Source organism: Cetorhinus maximus, unplaced genomic scaffold (genome assembly GCF_964194155.1).
Source record: "Cetorhinus maximus unplaced genomic scaffold, sCetMax3.hap1.1 HAP1_SCAFFOLD_1008, whole genome shotgun sequence".
NCBI classification, from domain to species: domain Eukaryota; kingdom Metazoa; phylum Chordata; class Chondrichthyes; order Lamniformes; family Cetorhinidae; genus Cetorhinus; species Cetorhinus maximus.
In genome coordinates, this window is record NW_027596950.1 from 10,895 (window position 1) to 33,252 (window position 22,358).

General features: G+C 53.5%; 1 protein-coding gene across 1 annotated transcript in view; it reads right to left on the reverse strand.

Annotated features, from left to right (window-relative positions):
• Positions 1-218: 218 nt before the first annotated feature.
• LOC144675559 (putative carboxypeptidase X1) overlaps positions 219-22,358 on the reverse strand; it is a gene marked incomplete at its 5' end in the record, with an annotated part of 106,358 nt that continues 84,218 nt past the window's right edge. The window contains 5 exons of the mRNA XM_078536232.1: positions 219-920; positions 1,545-1,644; positions 4,381-4,520; positions 8,575-8,872; positions 10,471-10,650. Coding sequence (XP_078392358.1) covers positions 682-920; positions 1,545-1,644; positions 4,381-4,520; positions 8,575-8,872; positions 10,471-10,650 — 957 coding nt within the window. The remainder of the gene's footprint in view (positions 921-1,544; positions 1,645-4,380; positions 4,521-8,574; positions 8,873-10,470; positions 10,651-22,358) is intronic.

Below are 22,358 nucleotides of genomic sequence, written 5' to 3' on the forward strand. Positions count from 1 at the left end.
AATATGTGTGTGTGAGGGTGTGTGAGGGTGTGTGTGTGAGGGTGTGTGTGAGGGTGTGTGTGTGAGGGTGTGTGAGGGTGTGTGTGAGAGGGTGTGTGTGAGGGTGTGTGTGAGGGTGAGTGAGTGTGTGAGTGTGAGGGTGTGTGTGTGTGTGTGTGAGGGTGTGTGTGAGAGTGTGTGTGTGAGGGTGTGTCTGTGTGAGTGTGTGAGTGTGAGGGTGTGTGTGTGAGGGTGTGTGTGTGAGGGTGTGTGTGTGTGTGTGAGGGTGTGTGTGTGAGTGTGTGTGAGGGTGTGTGTGTGTGTTTGAGTGTGAGGGTGTGTGTGTGTGTGAGGGTGTGTGTGTGTGTGTGAGTGTGTGTGTGTGTGTGTGATGGTGTGTGTGTGTGTGTGAGGGTGTGTGAGTGTGTGTGTGTGTGTGTGTGTGTGTGTGAGGGTGTGTGTGTATGTGTGAGGGTGTGTGTGTGTGTGTGTGTGTGTGTGAGGGTGTGTGTGTGTGTGTGTGTGTGTGAGTGTGTATGTGTGAGGGTGTGTGTGTGAGGGTGTGTGTGTGAGTGTGAGAGTGTGTGTGTATGTGTGAGTGTGTGTGTATGTGTGAGTGTGTATGTGTGAGGGTGTGTGTGTGTGTGTGTGAGTGTGTGTGTGAGGGTGTGTGTGTGTGAGTGTGTGTGGATGTGTGAGGGGTTACTGCCCTTGTCCTCTTGCCCTGGTTGTATGAATCCTGCGGACCCGTACTTTAGGAACCGGCTGCCTCTGTTTGGACCTCTGGCTGCTTGGGCTCCTCGTTAGAACAAAGTCACATATTGTCGGCCGACTGTCATATCGAACACGGCAAGTGTGAGTTACAGGCAGGAATCCCTCGGCTGACGCGGTGACCTCATAATCTCCTGGATTCAGCAATCGCCAGTAATCCCCATCCACAGCTGTGAGAGCAAGGAGCAAGGCATTAAAGACATGAGTGTCCACCCCGACCCCTGACCTTCACACCAGGGCGAGTCCACTCTGACCCCTGACCCTTACACTCATCCCAGGGCACGTCCACCCTGACCCCTGACCCTTACACTCACACCAGGGTGAGTCCACTCTGACCCCTGACCCTTACACTCACACCAGGGTGAGTCCACCCTGACCCCTGACCCTTACACTCATCCCAGGACACGTCCACCCTGACCCCTGACCCTTACACTCACACCAGGGTGAGTCCACTCTGACCCCTGACCCTCACACTCACACCAGGGCGAGTCCACTCTGACCCCTTACCCTCATGTTCACCCCAGGGCAAGTCCACTCTGACCCCTGACCCTTACACTCACACCAGGGTGAGTCCACCCTGACCCCTGACCCTCACAGCCACCTCAGGGCAAGTCCACTCTGACCCCTGGCACTTCCACTTGCCCCAGGACAAGTCCACCCTGACCCCTGACCCTCACACTCACCCCAGGGCAAGTCCACTCTGACCCCTGACACTTCCACTTGCTCCAGGACAAGTCCACTCTGACCCCTGAGCCTCCCACATCCTGGGGTGATTCACTGAGCTTGACCCTTACCTGTCCGTATATCGTGGTTAATCCCATTGACGGTGATGATCGCTCCATTGATGCCATTGTTTTCATCGTCCCTGACAACCCCCTTTATCCCACGATGAACCTGCACAGGAACAGGTCACAGTCACAGCAGCAAGGAGGGCGGTATATAATGTCAGGGGGCTAAGCCTCACACTCTATATTTATATGAAAATATATATATCCTCGTGGCTAATTTCTAAACATTTAAAAACGGGAGCACAGCCATTTCCAATGGGTGAGACTCTGTCGGTGACTCGGAGTAAAAGGAGCTAATTGGCCGTTTCGAGGAGACGACACCTCCTTATCCCTGAAGAGAACCCAATGACCCCTGTGGGCTGCAGAAACCAAACTCATAGGGAACCTGCCCAAAGACCAGGGCAGCTCAGGACACAGGCTTGGCCAAACTGAGCACGTTCATCCTGCTGGGACCATGGAGCTCGGGGCCTCCGTCTCAGGCTTCATGGGTGGAACATTAACAATCTCAGGGACCCAGACAAGGGCCATTTCCCACAGCAGAAGTGGAGAACTGATGGTCATGTGACATCGCAGTCTGCACTGCACCCTCCCCTCCCCCCACCCCAAACCCCACCCCCACACCCCACCCCCACCACCCCCACCCCCACCCCCACCCCCCCACCCCCCCACCCCCACACCCCACCCCCCACCCCAACCCCCCACACCCCAACACCCCAACGCCACCCCCACCCCCCACCCCAACCCCACCCCCACACCCTCCCCACCCCCACCCCCACCCCCTCCCCCACCCCCCCACCCCAACCCCCCACACCCCCCCCCCCAACGCCACCCCCACCCCCCACCCCAACCCCACCCCCACACCCTCCCCACCCCCACCCCCCCAACCCCTCCCCCCCCCCACCCCAACCCCCCACACCCCACACCCCCAACGCAACCCCCACCCCCCACCCCCCACCCCACCCCCCACCCCCTCCCCACACACCCTCCCCACACCCCACCCCCAACCCCACCACCCACCCCCTCCCCCCACACCCTCCCCACCCCCCACCCCCACCCCCCACCCCCAACCCCACCCCCCACCCCCTCCCCCCACACCCTCCCCACCCCCCACCCCCAACCCCACCCCCACCCCCAACCCCACCCCCCACCCCCTCCCCCCACACCCTCCCATCCCCCCACCCAAACCCCACCCCCACACCCCACCCCCAACCCCACCCCCACACCCTCCCCACCCCCCACCCCCAACCCCCTCCCCACCCCCCACCCCAACCCCCCACACCCCACACCCCCAACGCCACCCCCACCCCCCACCCCCACCCCCACCCCCACACCCTCCCCCTCCCCCACCCCAACCCCCACACCTCCCCCTCCCCCACACCCTCCCCCTCCCCACCCCCCACCCCCAACCCCACCCCCACACCCACCCCCACCCCCTCCCCCCACCCCCACACCCTCCCCACCCCCCACTCCCACCCCCACCCCCACACCCTCGCCACCCCCAACCCCACCCCCCACCCCCACCCCCCACCCCCTCCCCACCCCCCACCCCAACCCCCCACACCCCCCACCCCCACCCCCACCCCCACCCCCTCCCCACACCCTCCCCACCCCCTCCCCCCTCCCCCCACACGTCTCCCCCCACCCCCCACACCCTCCCCCTCCCCCACCCTCACCCCCACACCTCTCCCCACCCCCTACCCCCTCCCCACCCCCTCCCCCCACACATCCCCCACCCCCTCCCCCTCCCCACCCCTCACCCCTACCCCCCACACCTTCCCCCTCCCTCACCCCAACCCCCACACCTCCCCCTCCCCCACACCCTCCCCCACCTGCTCCCCCCACCCCTGCCCCCCACACCTCCCCACCCCCACCCCCTCCCCCAACCCCTCCCCCACACCTCCCCACCCCCACCCCCAACCCCTCCCCCACACCCTCCCCTACACCTCCCCACCCCCACCCCCTCCCCCACCCCCACCCCTCCCCCACACCTCCCCACCCCCTCCCCCAACCCCACACCCACCCCCTCCCCCACATCTCCCCATACCCACCCCCTCCCCCTCCCCCTCCCCCACCATCTCACCACCTGGAAGTTCCCGTCCAAGTCACTCACCATCCTGACTTGGAAATATATCGCCGTTCCTTCACTATCGCTGGGTCAAAATCCTGGAACTCTCTCCCTAACAGCACTGTGGGTGTACCTACACCACATGGACTGCAGCGGGTCAAGAACTCAGCTCACCACCACCTTCTCAAGGGCAACTAGGGATGGGCAATAAATGCTGGCCCAGCCAGCGAAGCCAGTGAATGAATAATTTAAAAAACAGCACCAAATAGGGGCTCTGTCCAGGTTTGAATGCCTAACCCCATCTCCACTGTTTCTACCGGAATACAGTACCTTCACCCACAAGGACTGATTCGTCCCCGTGTGCCAATCTGAGCACGGAATTCAACTCTCACGGAAAACTGAATGATCTCATTTTAACCTACTGAACTCTGTGAAGGAATAAACCTTTGGACTTTGTTTCTGGATTCCGGACTTATGGAACAATCATTATTATCTCTGTGACCTTTGCACTCTGAATCTTGCCCTCTCTAACCCTCTTTTACAGTATTACATCACAGGGGCTACATGACAAACCACATCCCAAGGGCAAATAAACTAACCACCTGAGTTCATCCCATCTCTACCCTGCAGTGGGGTTGTTAGTAGAATATTGGATCTCACCAAAATAAAGGGGCAATAAATCAGAGACATTTCTGTTTCGGGATGGGTGGGGAGAGGAGGAGGCCCCTGCTCCTGTGGGTAACAGTATCAAGGCAGAGTGTAATGTCAAACACTAACCTGCTCCATATAGATGAGAAGTGACTCCTTGTTATTCTCCCACTCCTCCGGGAGTTCAATCTGGTGAGGATATTTGTCACAACTCAGTTCGACTGTAATCTCGAAGCAGTTAGTGTGCAGGTAACTAAAATCATTCATACCTGCAGCAGAACAATCAGTGACATGTTACAAAGCTGAAGGAGATGACAGGATCTTCCAAAGTTTCAGTGATCCCCAAATCATTCCAGCTCCTGTAAAGTACTTCAGCTGCTTCATCAATGACCTTCCTTCCATCATAAGGTCAGAAGTGGGGATGTTCGCTGATGATTGCACAATGTTCAGCACCATTCGCGACTCCTCAGATACTGAAGCAGTCCATGTCCAAATGCAGCAAGACCTGGACAATATCCAGACTGATTCCTGGGATGACGGGACTGACATATGAGGAGAGATTGAGTCAGTTAGGATTATATTCGCTGGAGTTCAGAAGAATGAGGGGGGATCTCATAGAAACCTATAAAATTCTAACAGGACTAGACAGGGTAGATGCAGGAAGGATGTTCCCGATGGTGGAGGAATCCAGAACCAGGGGTCACAGTCTGAGGATATGGGGTAGACCATTTAGGACTGAGATGAGGAGAAATTTCTTCACCCAGAGAGCGGTGAGCCTGTGGAATTCGTTACCACAGAAAGTAGTTGAGGCCAAAACATTGTATGTTTTGAAGAAGGAGTCAGATATAGCTCTTGGGGCGAAAGGGATCAAAGGATATGGGGAGAAAGCGGGAGCAGGTTATTGAGTTGGATGATCAGCCATGATCATAATGAATGGCGGAGCAGGCTCGAAGGGCCGAATGGCCTAATCCTGCTCCTAGTTTCTATGTTTCTATATCCAGGCTTGGGCTGACAACCGGCAAGTAACATTTGCGCCACACAAGTGCCAGGCAATGACCATCTCCAACAAGAGAGAATCCAACCATCGCCCCTTGATGTTCAGTGGCATTACCATCACTGAATCCCCCACTATCAACATCCTGGGGGTTACCGTTGACCAGAAACTGAACTGGACTAGCCAAATAAATACTCTGGCTACAAGATCTGTGCTGGGTCCCCTATTATTTGTCATTTATATAAACGACATAGATGACTATGTGGGGGGTAGGATTAGTAAGTTTGCAGATGACACAAAGATTGGCCGGGTGGTTAACAGTGAGGTTGAGTGTCTTGGGCTACAGGAAGATATAGACGGGATGGTCAAATGGGCAGATAAGTGGCAGATGGAATTTAACCCTGGAAATGTGAGGTGATACACTTTGGAAAGAGTAATTTGACAAGGAAGTATTCAATGAACAGCATGGCACTAGGAAGTTCTGAGGAACAAAGGGACCTTGGCGTGTGTGTCCATAGATCTCTGAAGGTGAAGGGGCATGTTAGTGGGGTGGTGAAAAAGGCATATGGGACACTTGCCTTTATCAATCGAGGCATAGATTACAAAAGTAGGGAGATCATGTTGGAGTTGTATAGAACCTTGGTGAGGCCACAGCTGGAGTACTGTGTGCAGTTCTGGTCACCACATTATAGGAAGGATGTGATTGCACTGGAGGGGGTGCAGAGGAGATTCACCAGGATGTTGCCTGGGATGAATCATTTAAGTTATGAAGAGAGGTTGGATAGACTTGGGTTGTTTTTGTTGGAGCAGAGAAGACTGAGGGGGTGACCTGATCGAGGTGTACAAGATTATGAGGGGCATGGACAGGGTGGATAGGGAGCAGCTGTTCCCCTTAGTTGAAGGGTCAGTCACGAGGGGGCATAAGTTCAAGGTGAGGGGCAGGAGGTTTAGGGGGGGATGTGAGGAAAAACTTTTTTACCCAGAGGGTGGTGAGGGTCTGGAATGCGCTGCCTGGGAGGGTGGTGGAGGCGGGTTGCCTCACATCCTTTAAAAAGTACCTGGATGAGCACTTGGCACGTCATAACATTCAAGGCTATGGGCCAAGTGCTGGTAAATGGGATTCGGTAGGTAGGTCAGGTGTTTCTCACCTGTCGGTGCAGACTCGATGGGCCGAAGGGCCTCTTCTGCACTGTGTGATTCTGTGAAGAGCAGGTCAGAGGCTGGGAATCCTGCGATGAGTAACTCACCTCCTGACTCCCCAAAGCCTGTCCACCATCTACAAGGCACAAGTCAGGAGTGTGATGGAATACTCCCCACTTGCCTGGATGAGTGCAGCTCCCACAACACTCAAGAAGCTTGACACCGTCCAGGACAAAGCAGCCGCTTGATTGGCACCACATCCACAAACATTCACTCCCTCCACCACCGATGCACAGTGACAGCAGTGTGTGTACCATCTACAAGATACACTGCAGGAATTCACCAAGGCTCCTTAGACAGCACCTTCCAAACCCAAGACCACTACCATCTAGAAGGACAAAGGCAGCAGATAGTTGGGAACACCACCACCTGGAAGTTCCCCTCCAAGTCACTCACCATCCTGATTTGGAAATATATCACCGTTCCTTCACTGTCGCTGGGTCAAAATCCTGGAACTCCCTCCCTAACAGCACGGTGGGTGTACCTACACCACATGGACTGCAGCGGGTCAAGAAGGCAGCTCACCACCACCTTCTCAAGGGCAACTAGGGATGGGCAATAAATGCTGGCCCAGCCAGCGACACCCATATCCCGTGAGTGAATAAAATAAACGGAGAGCTTGGGGCTAAAATGAGCGAGGAAATTAGGGGAATGAATACTAACAGAGAGTAAGGGGCACGTTGGATGGCGCTGAGTTTGTTTGGTGCTGTTGAAGTCAACGGACCGTTGACCAGCCTGACTGTGACCCACCCCAGCTGCCACACAACAGTAAAAATCCACTTTCATAATTGGCGAAACTGAGGGAATAAAATCAGACAATTGGTCTGCAGCTCGGGGCCTCTACCAAAGGATTCGAAAAGATAAAGGTTTACCGTGTAAAACAGGCAGTGGAACAGGGAATAAAGCATCAAAAATCACAATTCAGCCACAGGCTCAGTACTGAGGGAGTGCCACACTGTCAGAGGGTCAGTACTGAGGGAGTGCCGCACTGTCAGAGGGTCAGTACTGAGGGAGCGCTGCACTGTCAGAGGGTCAGTACTGAGGGAGCGCTGCACTGTCAGAGGGTCAGTACTGAGGGAGTGCCACACTGTCAGAGGGTCAGTACTGAGGGAGTGCCACACTGTCAGAGGGTCAGTACTGAGGGAGTGCCGCACTGTCAGAGGGTCAGTACTGAGGGAGTGCTGCACTGTCAGAGGGTCAGTACTGAGGGAGTGCCGCACTGTCAGAGGGTCAGTACTGAGGGAGTGCCGCACTGTCAGAGGGTCAGTACTGAGGGAGTGCTGCACTGTCGGAGGGTCAGTACTGAGGGAGTGCCACACTGTCGGAGGGTCAGTACTGAGGGAGTGCCACACTGTCGGAGGGTCAGTACTGAGGGAGTGCCGCACTGTCAGAGGGTCAGTACTGAGGGAGTGCTGCACTGTCAGAGGGTCAGTACTGAGGGAGTGCCGCACTGTCAGAGGGTCAGTACTGAGGGAGTGCTGCACTGTCAGAGGGTCAGTACTGAGGGAGTGCTGCACTGTCAGAGGGTCAGTACTGAGGGAGTGCTGCACTGTCAGAGTGTCAGTACTGAGGGAGCGCTGCACTGTCAGAGGGTCAGTACTGAGGGAGTGCTGCACTGTCGGAGAGTCAGTACTGAGGGAGTGCTGCACTGTCAGAGAGTCAGTACTGGGGGAGTGCTGCACTGTCAGAGGGTCAGTACTGAGGGAGTGCTGCACTGTTAGAGGGTCAGTACTGAGGGAGTGCTGCACTGTCAGAGGGTCAGTACTGAGGGAGCGCTGCACTGTCGGAGAGTCAGTACTGAGGGAGTGGTGCACTGTCGGAGAGTCAGTACTGAGGGAGTGCGGCACTGTCAGAGGGTCAGTACTGAGGGAGTGCTGCACTGTCAGAGGGTCAGTACTGAGGGAGTGCTGCACTGTCGGAGAGTCAGTACTGAGGGAGTGCTGCACTGTCGGAGAGTCAGTACTGAGGGAGTGCTGCACTGTCAGAGGGTCAGTACTGAGGGAGTGCTGCACTGTCAGAGGGTCAGTACTGAGGGAGCGCTGCCTGTTTTGCTTGGGTGCTTAATGAGCCTTTGGCGGTGGTAAGACTGTGCGCTTGTTGTGAGTGAATGTTTTATTGAGGGGACTCACTGCCAGGCACCGTGTGCCAGTCTGCTCCATTGATGACGTTGCCATGCTGCATGAAGTTAGTGCCATGGCATAGCCGCCGGTCATTCTGCACCATTGCTCGATGACTGGATGCATAGACGGCAGAGAGCCAACGGAAAACATCATCATCTGCAGTCGGTGTCAGTTCCCGGCCCAGCCATGAGCTCCGGGCCATGTCGAAAGGGTAACAAACCACCATATCTCCCCCGTGGAGATTCGCACTCAACACAAACGGGATCTTCCTCATCCATTTAATAACTGCCCTGGTTTCAGGACCAACCTGTAGACAGGAAAAATGTTCGTGTTGGACAAGTACAAATAGTGAACGCACCCTAATAACCCCTAGCTAATACCCCCTACTTAATACCCCCTAATACCCCCTAGCTAATACCCCCTACTTAATACCCCCTAATACCCCCTAGCTAATACCCCCTATCTAATACCCCCTACCTAACACCCCCTACCTAATACCCCCTACCAAATACCCCTACCTAATACCCCCTACCTAATACCCCAACCTAATACGCTCTACCTAATACCCCCTACCTAATACCCCCTACCTAATACCGCTAACTAATACCTCCTACCTAATACCCCTAACTAATACCCCCTACCTAATACCCCCTACCTAATACCCCTAACTAATACCCCCTACCTAACACCCCCTACCTAACACCCCCTTCCTAACACCCCCTACCTAACACCCCCTACCTAATACCCCTACCTACTATCCCCTACCTAAAATCCCCTACCTATAACCCCCTACCAAACACCCCCTACCTAATACCCCTACCTAATACCCCTACTTAATACCGCCTACCTACCTAATACCCCCTAACTAATACCCTATATCCTAATACCCCCTAATACCCCCTATCTAATACCCCCTACCTAATACCCCCTACCTATTACCCCCTAACTGATACCCCTACCTAATACCCCGTACCTAATACCCCCTACCTAATACCCCCTACCTAATACCCCTACCTAATACGCCTACCTAATACCCCCTACCTATTACCCCCTAACTGATACCACCTACCTAATACCCCCAACCTAATACCCCCTACCTCATACCCCATTTCCTACTACCACTTACCTAATATACCCTACCTAATACCCCCTACTTAATACCACCTACCTTCCTAATACCCCCTAACTAATACCCCATTTCCTAATCCCCCCCTATCTAATACCCTCTACCTAATGCCTCCTACCTAATACCCCATTTCTAAATACCCCCTAACTAATACCCCCTACCTAATACCCCATTTCCTAATACCTCCTAATACCCCTACCTCACACCCCCTACCTACTACCTCCTACCAACCACCCCTACCTACCTAATACACCTACCTAATACCCCATTTCCTAATACCCCCTATATAATACCCCTACCTAATACCCCATTCCCTAATACCCCAATAACTCCATACCCTAGTATCCCAAATTCCCCATGCCCCAGTACCTGAATACCCCAGCACCCCAATACCCCCACACACCAATATCCCCACACCCCAATACCCCCACACACCAATATCCCCACACCCCAATACCCCCACACACCAATATCCCCACACCCCAATATCTTCACACCCCATTAGCCCCAGACCCCAATAGCCCCAGACCCCAATAGCCCCAACCCCAGTACCCCCATATCCCAGTAACCCCATATCCCAGAAACCCCATATACTATACAGCTGTACACTTGCACCCTGACCCTGAAGTCAATGAGCCTCGATCCCTGGAACACAATTCTGTATCTCACACCCATAGCTATGCCTCTGTAACCGTGATACCCGAGTATTCCATACGCACACTGTGGTACAGGGGGTATCTGCCTGGAACTCTACCACTGAGTTAATTTCCATTACTTACTGAGGCATTGGGCCAAGTGTAATAAGCTGGTACAGGGAGGAAATGATTCTGGACCAGATTGGGATCTTCTGATTCCTCCTCTGCATCCCACAGGACTGTATTCAGATCAGCAAAGTTATGATTGAGATCAAAGCCCTGGAGATTATAACGTCCAGCAGCCCAGCCTGAAAGCTCGGAGCCCTGTTAGAAACAGATAGAGAGATGAGAGTACATTGCAGGGGGTCTTAAACCAGAGCTCAGCAATAAATCCTAACGGCATCAGAACATGAATCCCAGTTCAACTAATCCCACTGCCCCGCTCTCTCCCCATAGCCCTGTATCAATCCCCAAAATAATCCCACTGTACCGCTCTCTCCCCATAGCCCTGTATCAATACCAAACTAATCCCACTGTCCCACTCTCTCCCCATAGCCCTGTATCAATACCAAAATAATCCCACTGTCCCACTCTCTTCCCATAGCCCTGTATCAATCCCCAAAATAATCCCACTGCCCCGCTCTCTCCCCATAGCCCTGTATCAATCCCCAAAATAATCCCACTGGCCCGCTCTCTCCCCATAGCCTGTATCAATACCAAACTAATCCCACTGTCCCACTCTCTCCCCATAGCCCTGTATCAATCCCAAACTAATCCCACTGTCCCGCTCTCTCCCAATAGACCTGTATCAATCCCAAAACTAATCCCACTGCCCCACTCTCTCCCCATAGCCCTGTATCAATCCCAAACTAATCCCACTGTCCCACTCTCTCCCCACAGCCTTGTATCGATCCCCAAACTAATCCCACAGTCCCAATCTCTCCCCATCACCCTGTATCAATCCCCAAATTATTCCCAATGCCCCACTCTGTCCCCATAGTCCTGTATCAATCCCAAAACTAATCCCACTGCCCCGCTTTCTCCCCATCACCCAGTATCAATCCCAAACTATTCCCACTGCCCTGCTCTCTCCCCATAACCCTGTATCAATCCCAAACTAATCCCACTGTCCCGCTTTCTCCCCATCTCCCAGTATCAATCCCAAACTAATCCCACTGCCCCGCTCTCTCCCCATAGCCCTGTATCAATCCCAAACGAATCCCACTGCCCCGCTCTCTACCCATCGCCATGTACCAATCCAAAACTAATCCCACTGTCCCGCTTTCTCCCCATCGCCCTGTATCCATCCCAAACTAATCCCACTGTCCCGCTCTCTCCCCATCGCCTTGTATCAATCCAAAACTAATCCCACTGCCCCGCTCTCTACCCATAGCCCTGTATCAATCCCAAACTAATCCCACTGTCGCGCTTTCTCCCCATCGCCCTGTATCAATCCCAAACTAATCCAACTGCCCAACATACTCCCCATAGCCCTGTATCAATCCCAAACTAATCCCACTGTCCCGCTCACTCCCCATAGCCCTGTATCAATCCCAAACTAATCCCACTGCACCTCTCTCTCCCCATAGACCTGTATCAATCTCAAACTAATCCCACTGCCCCGCTCTCTTCCCATAGACCTGCATCAATCCCAAACTAATCCCATTGCCCCGCTATCTCCCCATCACCCAGTATCAATCCCAAACTATTCCCACTTCCCCGCTATCTCCCCATAGCCCTGTATCAATCCCAAACTAATCCCACTGCCCCGCTCTCTCCCCATAGCCCTGTATCAATCCAAAACTAATCCCACTGTCCCACTCTCTCCCCATAGCCCTGTATCAATCCCCAAATTAATCCCGCTGCCCCTCTCTCCCCATAGCCCTGTATCAATCCCCAAACTAATCCCACTGCCCCGCTCTCTCCCCATAGCCCTGTATCAATCCCAAACTAATCCCACTGCCCCACTCTCTCCCTATAGCCCTGTATCAATCCCAAACAAATCCCACTGTCCTACATTCTCTCCATATCCCTGTATCAATCCCCAAACTAATCCCACTGCCCCACTCTCCCCATAGCCCTGTATCAATCCCAAAGTAATCCCACTGTCCCACTCTCTCCCCATCAAACTGTATCAATCCCCAAACTAATCCCACTGCCCCACTCTCTCCCCAAAGCGCAGTATCAATCCCAAACTAATCCCAGTGCCCCGCTATCTCCCCATCACCCAGTATCAATCCCAAACTATTCCCACTTCCCCGCTATCTCCCCATAGCCCTGTATCAATCCCAAACTAATCCCACTGTCCCGCTTTCTCCCCATCTCCCACTATCAATCCCCAAACTAATCCCACTGTCCCGCTCTCTCCCCATAGCCCTGTATCAATCCCAAACTAATCCCACTGCCCCACTCTCTCCCGATAGCCCTGTATCAATCCCCAAACTAATCCCACTGTCCCGCTCTCTCCCCATAGCCCTGTATCAATCCCCAAACTAATCCCACTGCCCCTCTCTCCCCATAGCCCTGTATCAATCCCAAAACTAATCCCACTGCCCCACTCTCTCCCCATAGCCCTGTTTCAATCCCAAACTAATCCCACTGTCCCACTCACTCCCCATAGCCCTGTATCAATCCCAAACTAATCCCACTCTCCCACTCTCTCCCCATAGCCATGTATCAATCCCCAAACTAATCCCACTGCCCCTCTCTCCCCATAGCCCTGTATCAATCACTAAACTAATCCCACTGTCCCACTCTTTCCCCATAGCCCTGTATCAATCCCCAAACTAATCCCACTGTCCCAATCTCTCCCCATAGCCCTGTATCAATTCCCAAACTAATCCCACTGCCCCTCTCTCCCCATAGCCCTGTATCAATGCCAAACTAATCCCACTGTCCCACACTCTCCCCATTACCCTGTATCAATCCCCAAACAAATCCCACTCTCCCATACTCTCCCCATAGCCCTGTATCAATCCCAAACTAATCCCACTGTCCCGCTCTCTCCACATCGCCCTGTATAAATCCGAAACTAATCCCACTGTCCGGCTCTATTCCCATCGCCCTGTATCAATCCCAAACTAATCCCACTGCCCCACTCTCTCCTCATAGCCCTGTATCAATTCCAAACCAATCTCACTGCCCCGCTTTCTCCCCATCGCCCAGTATCAATCCCAAACTAATCACACTGCCCCGCTCTCACCCCCGAGCCCAGTATCAATCCCCAAACTAATCCCAAAACGCTGCTCTCTCCCCATCGCCCTGAATCCATCCCGAACTAATCCCAATGTCCCGCTCTCTCCCCATAGCCCTGTATCCATCGCAAACTAATCCCTCTGTCCCACTCTCTCCCGATAGCCCTGTATCAATCCCAAACTAATCCCTGTGTCCCACTCTCTCCCGATAGCCCTGTATCAATCCCAAACTAATCCCACTGTCCCACTCTCTCCCGATAGCCCTGTATCAATCCCCAAACTAATCCCACTGGCCCGCTCTCTCCCCATAGCCCTGTATCAATCCCAAACTAATCCCACTGCCCCACTCTCTCCCCATAACCCTGTTTCAATCCTTAACTAATCCCACTGTCCCACTCACTCCCCATAGGCCTGTATCAATCCCCAAACTAATCCCACTGCCCCTCTCTCCCCTAGGCCCTGTATCAATCACCAAACTAATTCCACTGCCCCGCTCTCTCCCCATAGCCCTGTATCAATCCCCAAACTATTCCCACTGTCCGACTCTTTCCCCATAGCCCTGTATCAATTCCAAACGAATCCCACTGCCACACACTCTCCCTATAGCCCTGTATCAATCCAAAACTAATCCCACTGTCCTACTCTCTCCCCATAGCCCTGTATCAATTCCAAACGAATCCCACAGCCACACACTCTCCCTATAGCCCTGTATCAATCCAAAACTAATCCCACTGTCCTACTCTCTCCCCATAGGCCTGTATCAATCCCCAAACTAATCCCACTGCCACTCTCTCCCCATAGCCCTGTATCAATCCCAAACTAATCCCACTGTCCCACTCTCTCCCCATAGCCATATATCAATCACCAAACTAATCCCACTGTCCCACTCTCTCCCCATCACCCTGTATCAATCCCAAACTAATCCCACTGCCCCGCTTTCTCCCCATCACCCAGGATCAATCCCAAACTAATCCCACTGTCCCGCTCTCTCCCCATCGCCCTGTATCTATCCCAAACTAATCCGACTGTCCCGCTCTCTCCCCATCACCCTGTATAAATCCGAAACTAATCCCACTGTCCCGCTCTATCCCCATCGCCCTGTATCAATCCCAAACTAATCCCACTGCCCCACTCTCTCCCCATAGCCCTCTATCAATTCCAAACCAATCTCGCTGCCCCGCTTTCTCCCCATCACCCAGTATCAATCCCAAACTAATCCCGCTGCCCCGCTCTCTCCCCATAGCCCTGTATCAATTCCAAACCAATCTCGCTGCCCCGCTTTCTCCCCATCACCCAGTATCAATCCCAAACTAATCCCGCTGCCCCGCTCTTTTCCCATAGCCCTGTATCAAACCCAAACTAATCCCACTGTCCCACTCTCTCCCCATAGCCCTGTATCATTCCCCAAACTAATCCCACTGCCCCTCTCTCCCCATAGCCCTGTATCAATCCCAAACTAATCCCACTGCCCCGCTCTCATCCCCGAGCCCAGTATCAATCCCCAAACTAATCCCAAAGCCCTGCTCTCTCCACATCGCCCTGAATCCATCCCAAACTAATCTCAATGTCCCGCTCTCTCCCCATAGCCCTGTATCCATCGCAAACTAATCCCACTGTCCCACTCTCTCCCCATAGCCCTGTATCAATCCCAAACAAATCCCACTGCCCCGCTCTCTCCCCATAGCCCTGTATCAATCCCAAACTAATCCCACTGTCCCGCTCTCTCCCCATAGCCCTGTATCAATCCCAAACTAATCCCACTGCCCCGCTCTCTCCCCATAGCCCTGTATCAATCCCAAAACTAATCCCACTGCCCCGCTCTCTCCCCATAGCCCTGTATCAATCCCCAAACAAATTCCACTGTCCCACTCTCTCCCCATAGCCCTGTATCAATTCCAAACGAATCCCACTGCCTCGCTCTCTCCCCATAGCCCTGTATCCATCCCCAAACTAATCCCACTGTCCCACTCTCTCCCCATAGCCCTGTATCCATCCCCAAACTAATCCCACTGCCCCATTCTCTCCCCATAGCCCTGTATCAATCCCAAACTAATCCCACTGCCCCGCTTTCTCCCCATCTCCCTGTATCAATGCCAAACTAATCCCACTGTCCCGCTCTCTCCCCATCGCCCTGTATCAATCCCAAACTAATCCTACTGTCCCGCTCTCTCCCCATCGCCCTGTATAAATCCGAAACTAATCCCACTGTCCGGCTCTCTCCCCATCGCCCTGTATCAATCCCAAACTAATCCCACTGCCCCGCTCACTCCCCATAGCCCTGTATCAATCCCCAAACTAATCCCACTGTCCCGCTCTCTCCCCATAGCCCTGTATCAATCCCAAACTAATCCCACTGCCCCGCTATCTCCCCATAGCCCTGTATCAACCCCAAACTAATCCCACTGTCCCGCTGTCTCCCCATCGCCCTGTATCAATCCCTAACCAATCCCACTGCCCAACACTCTCCCCATAGCCCTGCATCAATCCCAAAGTAATCGCACTGCCCCGCTCTCTCCCCATAGCCCAGTATCAATCCCAAACTAATCCCACTGCCCCGCTTTCTCCCCATCGCCCTGTATCAATCCCAAACTAATCCCACTGCCCCGCTCTCTCCCCATAGACCTGTATCAATCCCCAAACTAATCCCACTGCCCCACTCTCTCTCCACAGCCCAGTATCAATCCCAAACTAATCCCGCTGCCCCGCTCTCTTCCCATAGCCCTGTATCAAACCCAAACTAATCCCACTGTCCCACTCTCTCCCCATAGCCCTGTATCAATCCCCAAACTAATCCCACTGCCCCTCTCTCCCCATAGCCGTGTATCAATCCCAAACTAATCCCACTGCCCCGCTCTCACGCCCGAGCCCAGTATCAATCCCCAAACTAATAGCAAAGCCCAGCTCTCTCCCCATCGCCCTGAATCCATCCCAAACTAATCCCAATGTCCCGCTCTCTCCCCATAGCCCTGTATCCATCGCAAACTAATCCCTCTGTCCCACTCTCTCCTGATAGCCCTGTATCAATCCCAAACTAATCCCACTGTCCCACTCTCTCCCGATAGCCCTGTATCAATCCCCAAACTAAGCCCACGGTCCCGCTATCTCCCCATAGCCCTGTATCAATCCCAAACTAATCCCACTGCCCCGCACTCTCCCCATAGCCCAGTATCAATCCCCAAACTAATCCCACTGTCCCGCTCTCTCCCCATAGCCCTGTATCAATCCCAAACTAATCCCACTGCCCCACTCTCTCCCCATAGCCCAGTATCAATTCCAAACAAATCTCACTGCCCCGCTTTCTCCCCATAGCCCTGTATCAATCCCAAAATAATCCCACTGTCCCACTCTCTCCCCATAGCCCTGCATCAATCCACAAACTGATCCCACTGCCCCTCTCTCCCCATAGCCCTGTATCAATCACAAACTAATCCCACTACCCCGCTCTCTCCCCATAGCCCAGTATCAATACCCAAACTAATCCCACTGCCCTGCTCTCTCCCCATAGCCCTGGATCCATCCCAAACTAATCCCAATGTCCCACTCTTTCCCCATAGCCCTGTATCAATCCCCAAACTAATCCCACTGTCCCACTCTATCCCCATAGCCCTGTATCAATTCCCAAACTAATCCCACTCTCCCATACTCTCCCCATAGCCCTGTATCAATCCCAAACTAATCCCACTGTCCCGCTCTCTCCACATCGCCCTGTATAAATCCGAAACTAATCCCACTGACCGGCTCTATCCCCATCGCCCTGTATCAATCCCAAACTAATCCCACTGCCCCACTCTCTCCCCATAGCCCTGTATCAATTCCAAACCAATCTCACTCCCCCGCTTTCTCCCCATCGCCCAGTATCAATCGCAAACTAATCCCACTGCCCCTCTCTCCCCATAGCCCTGTATCAATCCCAAACTAATCACACTGCCCCGCTCTCACCCCCGAGCCCAGTATCAATCACCAAACTAATCCCAAAGCCCTGCTCTCTCCCCATCGCCCTGAATCCATCCCAAACTAATCCCAATGTCCCGCTCTCTCCCCATAGCCCTGTATCCATCGCAAACTAATCCCTCTGTCCCACTCTCTCCCGATAGCCCTGTATCAATCCCAAACTAATCCCACTGTCCCACTCTCTCCCGATAGCCCTGTATCAATCCCCGAACTAATCCCACTGCCCCGCTCTCTTCCCATAGCCCAGTATCAATCCCCAAACTAATCCCACTACCCCGCACTCTCCCCATAGCCCTGTGTCAATCCCAAACTAATCCCACTGTCCCGCTCTCTCCCCATAGCCCTGTATCAATCCCAAACTAATACCACCGCCCCGCTCTCTCCCCATAGCCCTGTATCAATCCCAAAATAATCCCACTGTCCTGCTCTCTCCCCATAGCCCTGTATCAATCACAAACTAATCCCACTGTCCCACTCTCTCCCCATAACCCTGTATCATTCCCTAAACTAATCCCACTGCCCCTCTCTCCCCATAGCCCTGTATCAATCCCAAACTAATCCCACTGCCCCGCTCTCTCCCCCGAGCCCAGTATCAATCACCAAACTAATCCCAAAGCCCTGCTCTCTCCCCATCGCCCTGAATCCATCCCAAACTAATCCCAATGTCCCGCTCTCTCCCCATAGCCCTGTATCCATCGCAAACTAATCCCTGTGTCCCACTCTCTCCCGATAGCCCTGTATCAATCCCAAACTAATCCCACTGTCCCACTCTCTCCCGATAGCCCTGTATCAATCCCCAAACTAATCCCACTGTCCCGCACTCTCCCCATAGCCCTGTATCAATCCCAAACTAATCCCACTGCCCCACTCTCTCCCCATAACCCTGTTTCAATCCCTAACTAATCCCACTGTCCCACTCACTCCCCATAGGCCTGTATCAATCCCCAACCTAATCCCACTGCCCCTCTCACACCTAGGCCCTGTATCAATCACCAAACTAATTCCACTGCCCCGCTCTCTCCCCATAGCCCTGTATCAATCCAAAACTAATCACACTGTCCTACTCTCTCCCCATAGCCCTGTATCAATCCCCAAACAAATCCCACTGCCACTCTCTCCCCATAGCCCTGTATCAATCCCAAACTAATCCCACTGTCCCACTCTCTCCCCATAGCCATATATCAATCCCCAAACTAATCCCACTGTCCCACTCTCTCCCCATCACCCTGTATCAATCCCCAAACTAATCCCACTGTCCCACTCTCTCCCCATCACCCTGTATCAATCCCCAAACTAATCCCACTGCCCCGCTCTCTCCCCATAGCCCTGTATCAATCCCCAAACTAATCCCACTGTCCCACTCTCTCCCATAGCCCTGTATCAATCCCCAAACTAATCCCACTGCCCCATTCTCTCCCCATAGCCCTGTATCAATCCCAAACTAATCCCACTGCCCCGCTTTTTCCCCATCACACAGGATCGATCCCAAACTAATCCCACTGTCCCGCTCTCTCCCCATCGCCCTGTATCTATCCCAAACTAATCCCACTGTCCCGCTCTCTCCCCATCGCCCTGTATAAATCCGAAACTAATCCCACTGTACGGCTCTATCCCCATCGCCCTGTATCAATCCCAAACTAATCCCACTGCCCCACTCTCTCCCCATAGCCCTGTATCAATTCCAAACCAATCTCGCTGCCCCGCTTTCTCCCCATCACCCAGTATCAATCCCAAACTAATCCCGCTGCCCCGCTCTCTTCCCATAGCCCTGTATCAAACCCAAACTAATCCCACTGTCCCACTCTCTCCCCATAGCCCTGTATCATTCCCCAAACTAATCCCACTGCCCCGCTCTCTCCCCATAGCCCTGTATCAATCCCAAACTAATCCCACTGCCCCGCTCTCATCCCCGAGCCCAGTATCAATCCCCAAACTAATCCCAAAGCCCTGCTCTATCCCCATCGCCCTGAATCCATCCCAAACTAATCCCAATGTCGCGCTCTCTCCCCATAGCCCTGTATACATCGCAAAATAATACCACTGTCCCACTCTCTCCCCATAGCCCTGTATCAATCCCAAACAAATCCCACTGCCCCGCTCTCTCCCCATAGCCGTGTATCAATCCCCAAACTAATCCCACTGCCCCGCTCTCTCCCCATAGCCCTGTATCTATCCCAAACTAATCCCACTGCCCCGCTCTCTCCCCATAGCCCTGTATCAATCCCCAAACTAATCCCACTGCCCCGCTCTCTCCCCATAGCCCTGTATCAATCCCTAACTCATCCCACTGTCCCACTCTCTCCCCATAGCCTTGTATCGATCCCCAAACTAATCCCACAGCCCCAATCTCTCCACATCACCCTGTATCAATCCCCAAATTATTCCCACTGCCCCACTCTGTCCCCATAGTCCTGTATCAATCCCAAAACTAATCCCACTGCCCCGCTTTCTCCCCATCACGCAGTATCAATCCCAAACTATTCCCACTGCCCCGCTCTCACCCCATAGCCCTGTATCAATCCAAAACTAATCCCACTGTCCCGCTTTCTCCCCATCTCACAGTATCAATCCCAAACTAATCCCACTGCACCGCTCTCTCCCCATAGCCCTGTATCAATCCCGAACTAATCCCACTGTCCCGCTCTCTACCCATCGCCCTGTATCAATCCAAATCTGATCCCACTGTCCTGCTTTCTCCCCATCGCCCTGTATCAATCCCAAACTAATCCCACTGTCCCGCTCTCTCCCATCGCCCTGTATCAATCCAAACCTAATCCCACTGCCCCGCTCTCTCCCCATAGCCCTGTATCAATCCCAAACTAATCCCACTGTCCAGCTTTCTCCCCATCTCCCTGTATCAATCCCAAACTAATCCCACTGCCCCGCTCTCTCCCTATAGCCCTGTATCAATCCCCAAACTAATCCCACTGCCCCGCTCTCTCCACATAGCCCTGTATCAATCCCCAAACTAATCCCACTGCCCCACTCTCTCCCTATAGCCCAGTATCAATCCCAAACTAATCCCACTGCCCCGCTCGCTCCCCTTAGCCCTGTATCAATCACCAAACTAATCCCACTGCCCCGCTCTCTCCCCATAGCCCAGTATCAATCCCCAAACTAATCCCACTGTCCCACTCTCTCCCCATAGCCCTGTATCAATCCCAAACTAATCCCACTGCCGCGCTCTCTCCCCATAGCCCTGTATCAATCCCAAACTAATCCCACTGCCCCGCTCGTTCCGCTTATCCCTGTATCAATCACCAAACTAATCCGACTGCCCCGCTCTCTCCTCATAGCCCTGTATCCATTCCCAAACTAATCCCACTGCCGCGCTCTCTCCCCATAGCCCTGTATCCTTTCCCAAACTAATCCCACTGCCCCGCTCTCTCCCCATAGCCCTGTATCCATCCCCAAACTAATCCCACTGCCCCGCCCTCTTCCCATAGCCCTGTATCCATCCCCAAACTAAACCCACTGCCCCTCTCTGTTCCCATAGCCCTGTACCAACCCCAAACTAATCCCACTGCTCCGCTCTCTCCCCATAGCCCTGTATCAATCCCCAAACTAATCCCACTGCCCTGCTCTCTCCCCATAGCCCAGGATCGATCCCAAACTAATCCCAATGTCCCACTCTCTCCCCATAGCCCTGAATCAATCCCAAACTAATCCCACTGTCACACTCGCTCCCGATAGCCCTGTATCAATCCCAAACTAATCCCACTGTCCCACTCACTCCCCATAGCCCTGTACCAATCCCCAAACTAATCCCACTGCCTCTCTCTTCCCATAGCCCTGTATCAATCCCAAACTAATCCCACTGTCCCTCTCCCTCCCCATAGCCCTGTATCAATCCCCAAACTAATCCCACTGCCCCGCTCTCTACCCATAGCTCTGTATCAATCCCAAACTAATCCCAGTGCCCCACTCTCACCCTATAGCCCTGAATCAATCCCAAACTAATCCCACTATCCTACTCTCTCCCCATAGCCCTGTATCAATCCCCAAAGTAATCCCACAGCCCCTCTCTCCCCATACCCCTGTATCAATCCCTAACTAATCCCACTGTCCCACTCTCTCCCCATAGCCTTCTATCGATCCCCAAACTAATCCCACAGTCCCAATCTCTCCCCATCACCCTGTATCAATCCCCAAATTATTCCCACTGCCCCACTCTGTCCCCATAGTCCTGTATCAATTCAAAAACTAATCCCACTGCCCCGCGTTCTCCCCATCACGCAGTATCAATCCCTAACTATTCCCACTGCCCCGCTCTCACCCCATAGCCCTGTATCAATCCAAAACTAATCCCACTGTCCCGCTTTCTCCCCATCTCCCAGTATCATTCCCAAACTAATCCCACTGCCCCGCTCTCTCCCCATTGCCCTGTATCAATCCCGAACTAATCCCACTGTCCCGCTCTCTACCCATCGCCCTGTATCAATCCAAAACTAATCAATCAGTCCCGCTCTCTCCCCATAGCCCTGTATCAATCCCAAACTAATCCCACTGTCCCGCTCTCTCCCCATAGCCCTGTATCAATCCCCAAACTAATCCCACTGTCAAGCTCTCTCCCCATAGCCCTGTATCAATCCCCAAAATAATCCCACTGCCCCGCTCTCTCCCCATAGCCCTGTATCAATCCCAAACTAATCCCACTGCCCCGCTCTCATCCCCGAGCCCAGTATCAATCCCCAAACTAATCCCAAAGCCCTGCTCTATCCCCATCGCCCTGAATCCATCCCAAACTAATCCCAATGTCGCGCTCTCTCCCCATAGCCCTGTATACATCGCAAAATAATACCACTGTCCCACTCTCTCCCCATAGCCCTGTATCAATCCCAAACAAATCCCACTGCCCCGCTCTCTCCCCATAGCCGTGTATCAATC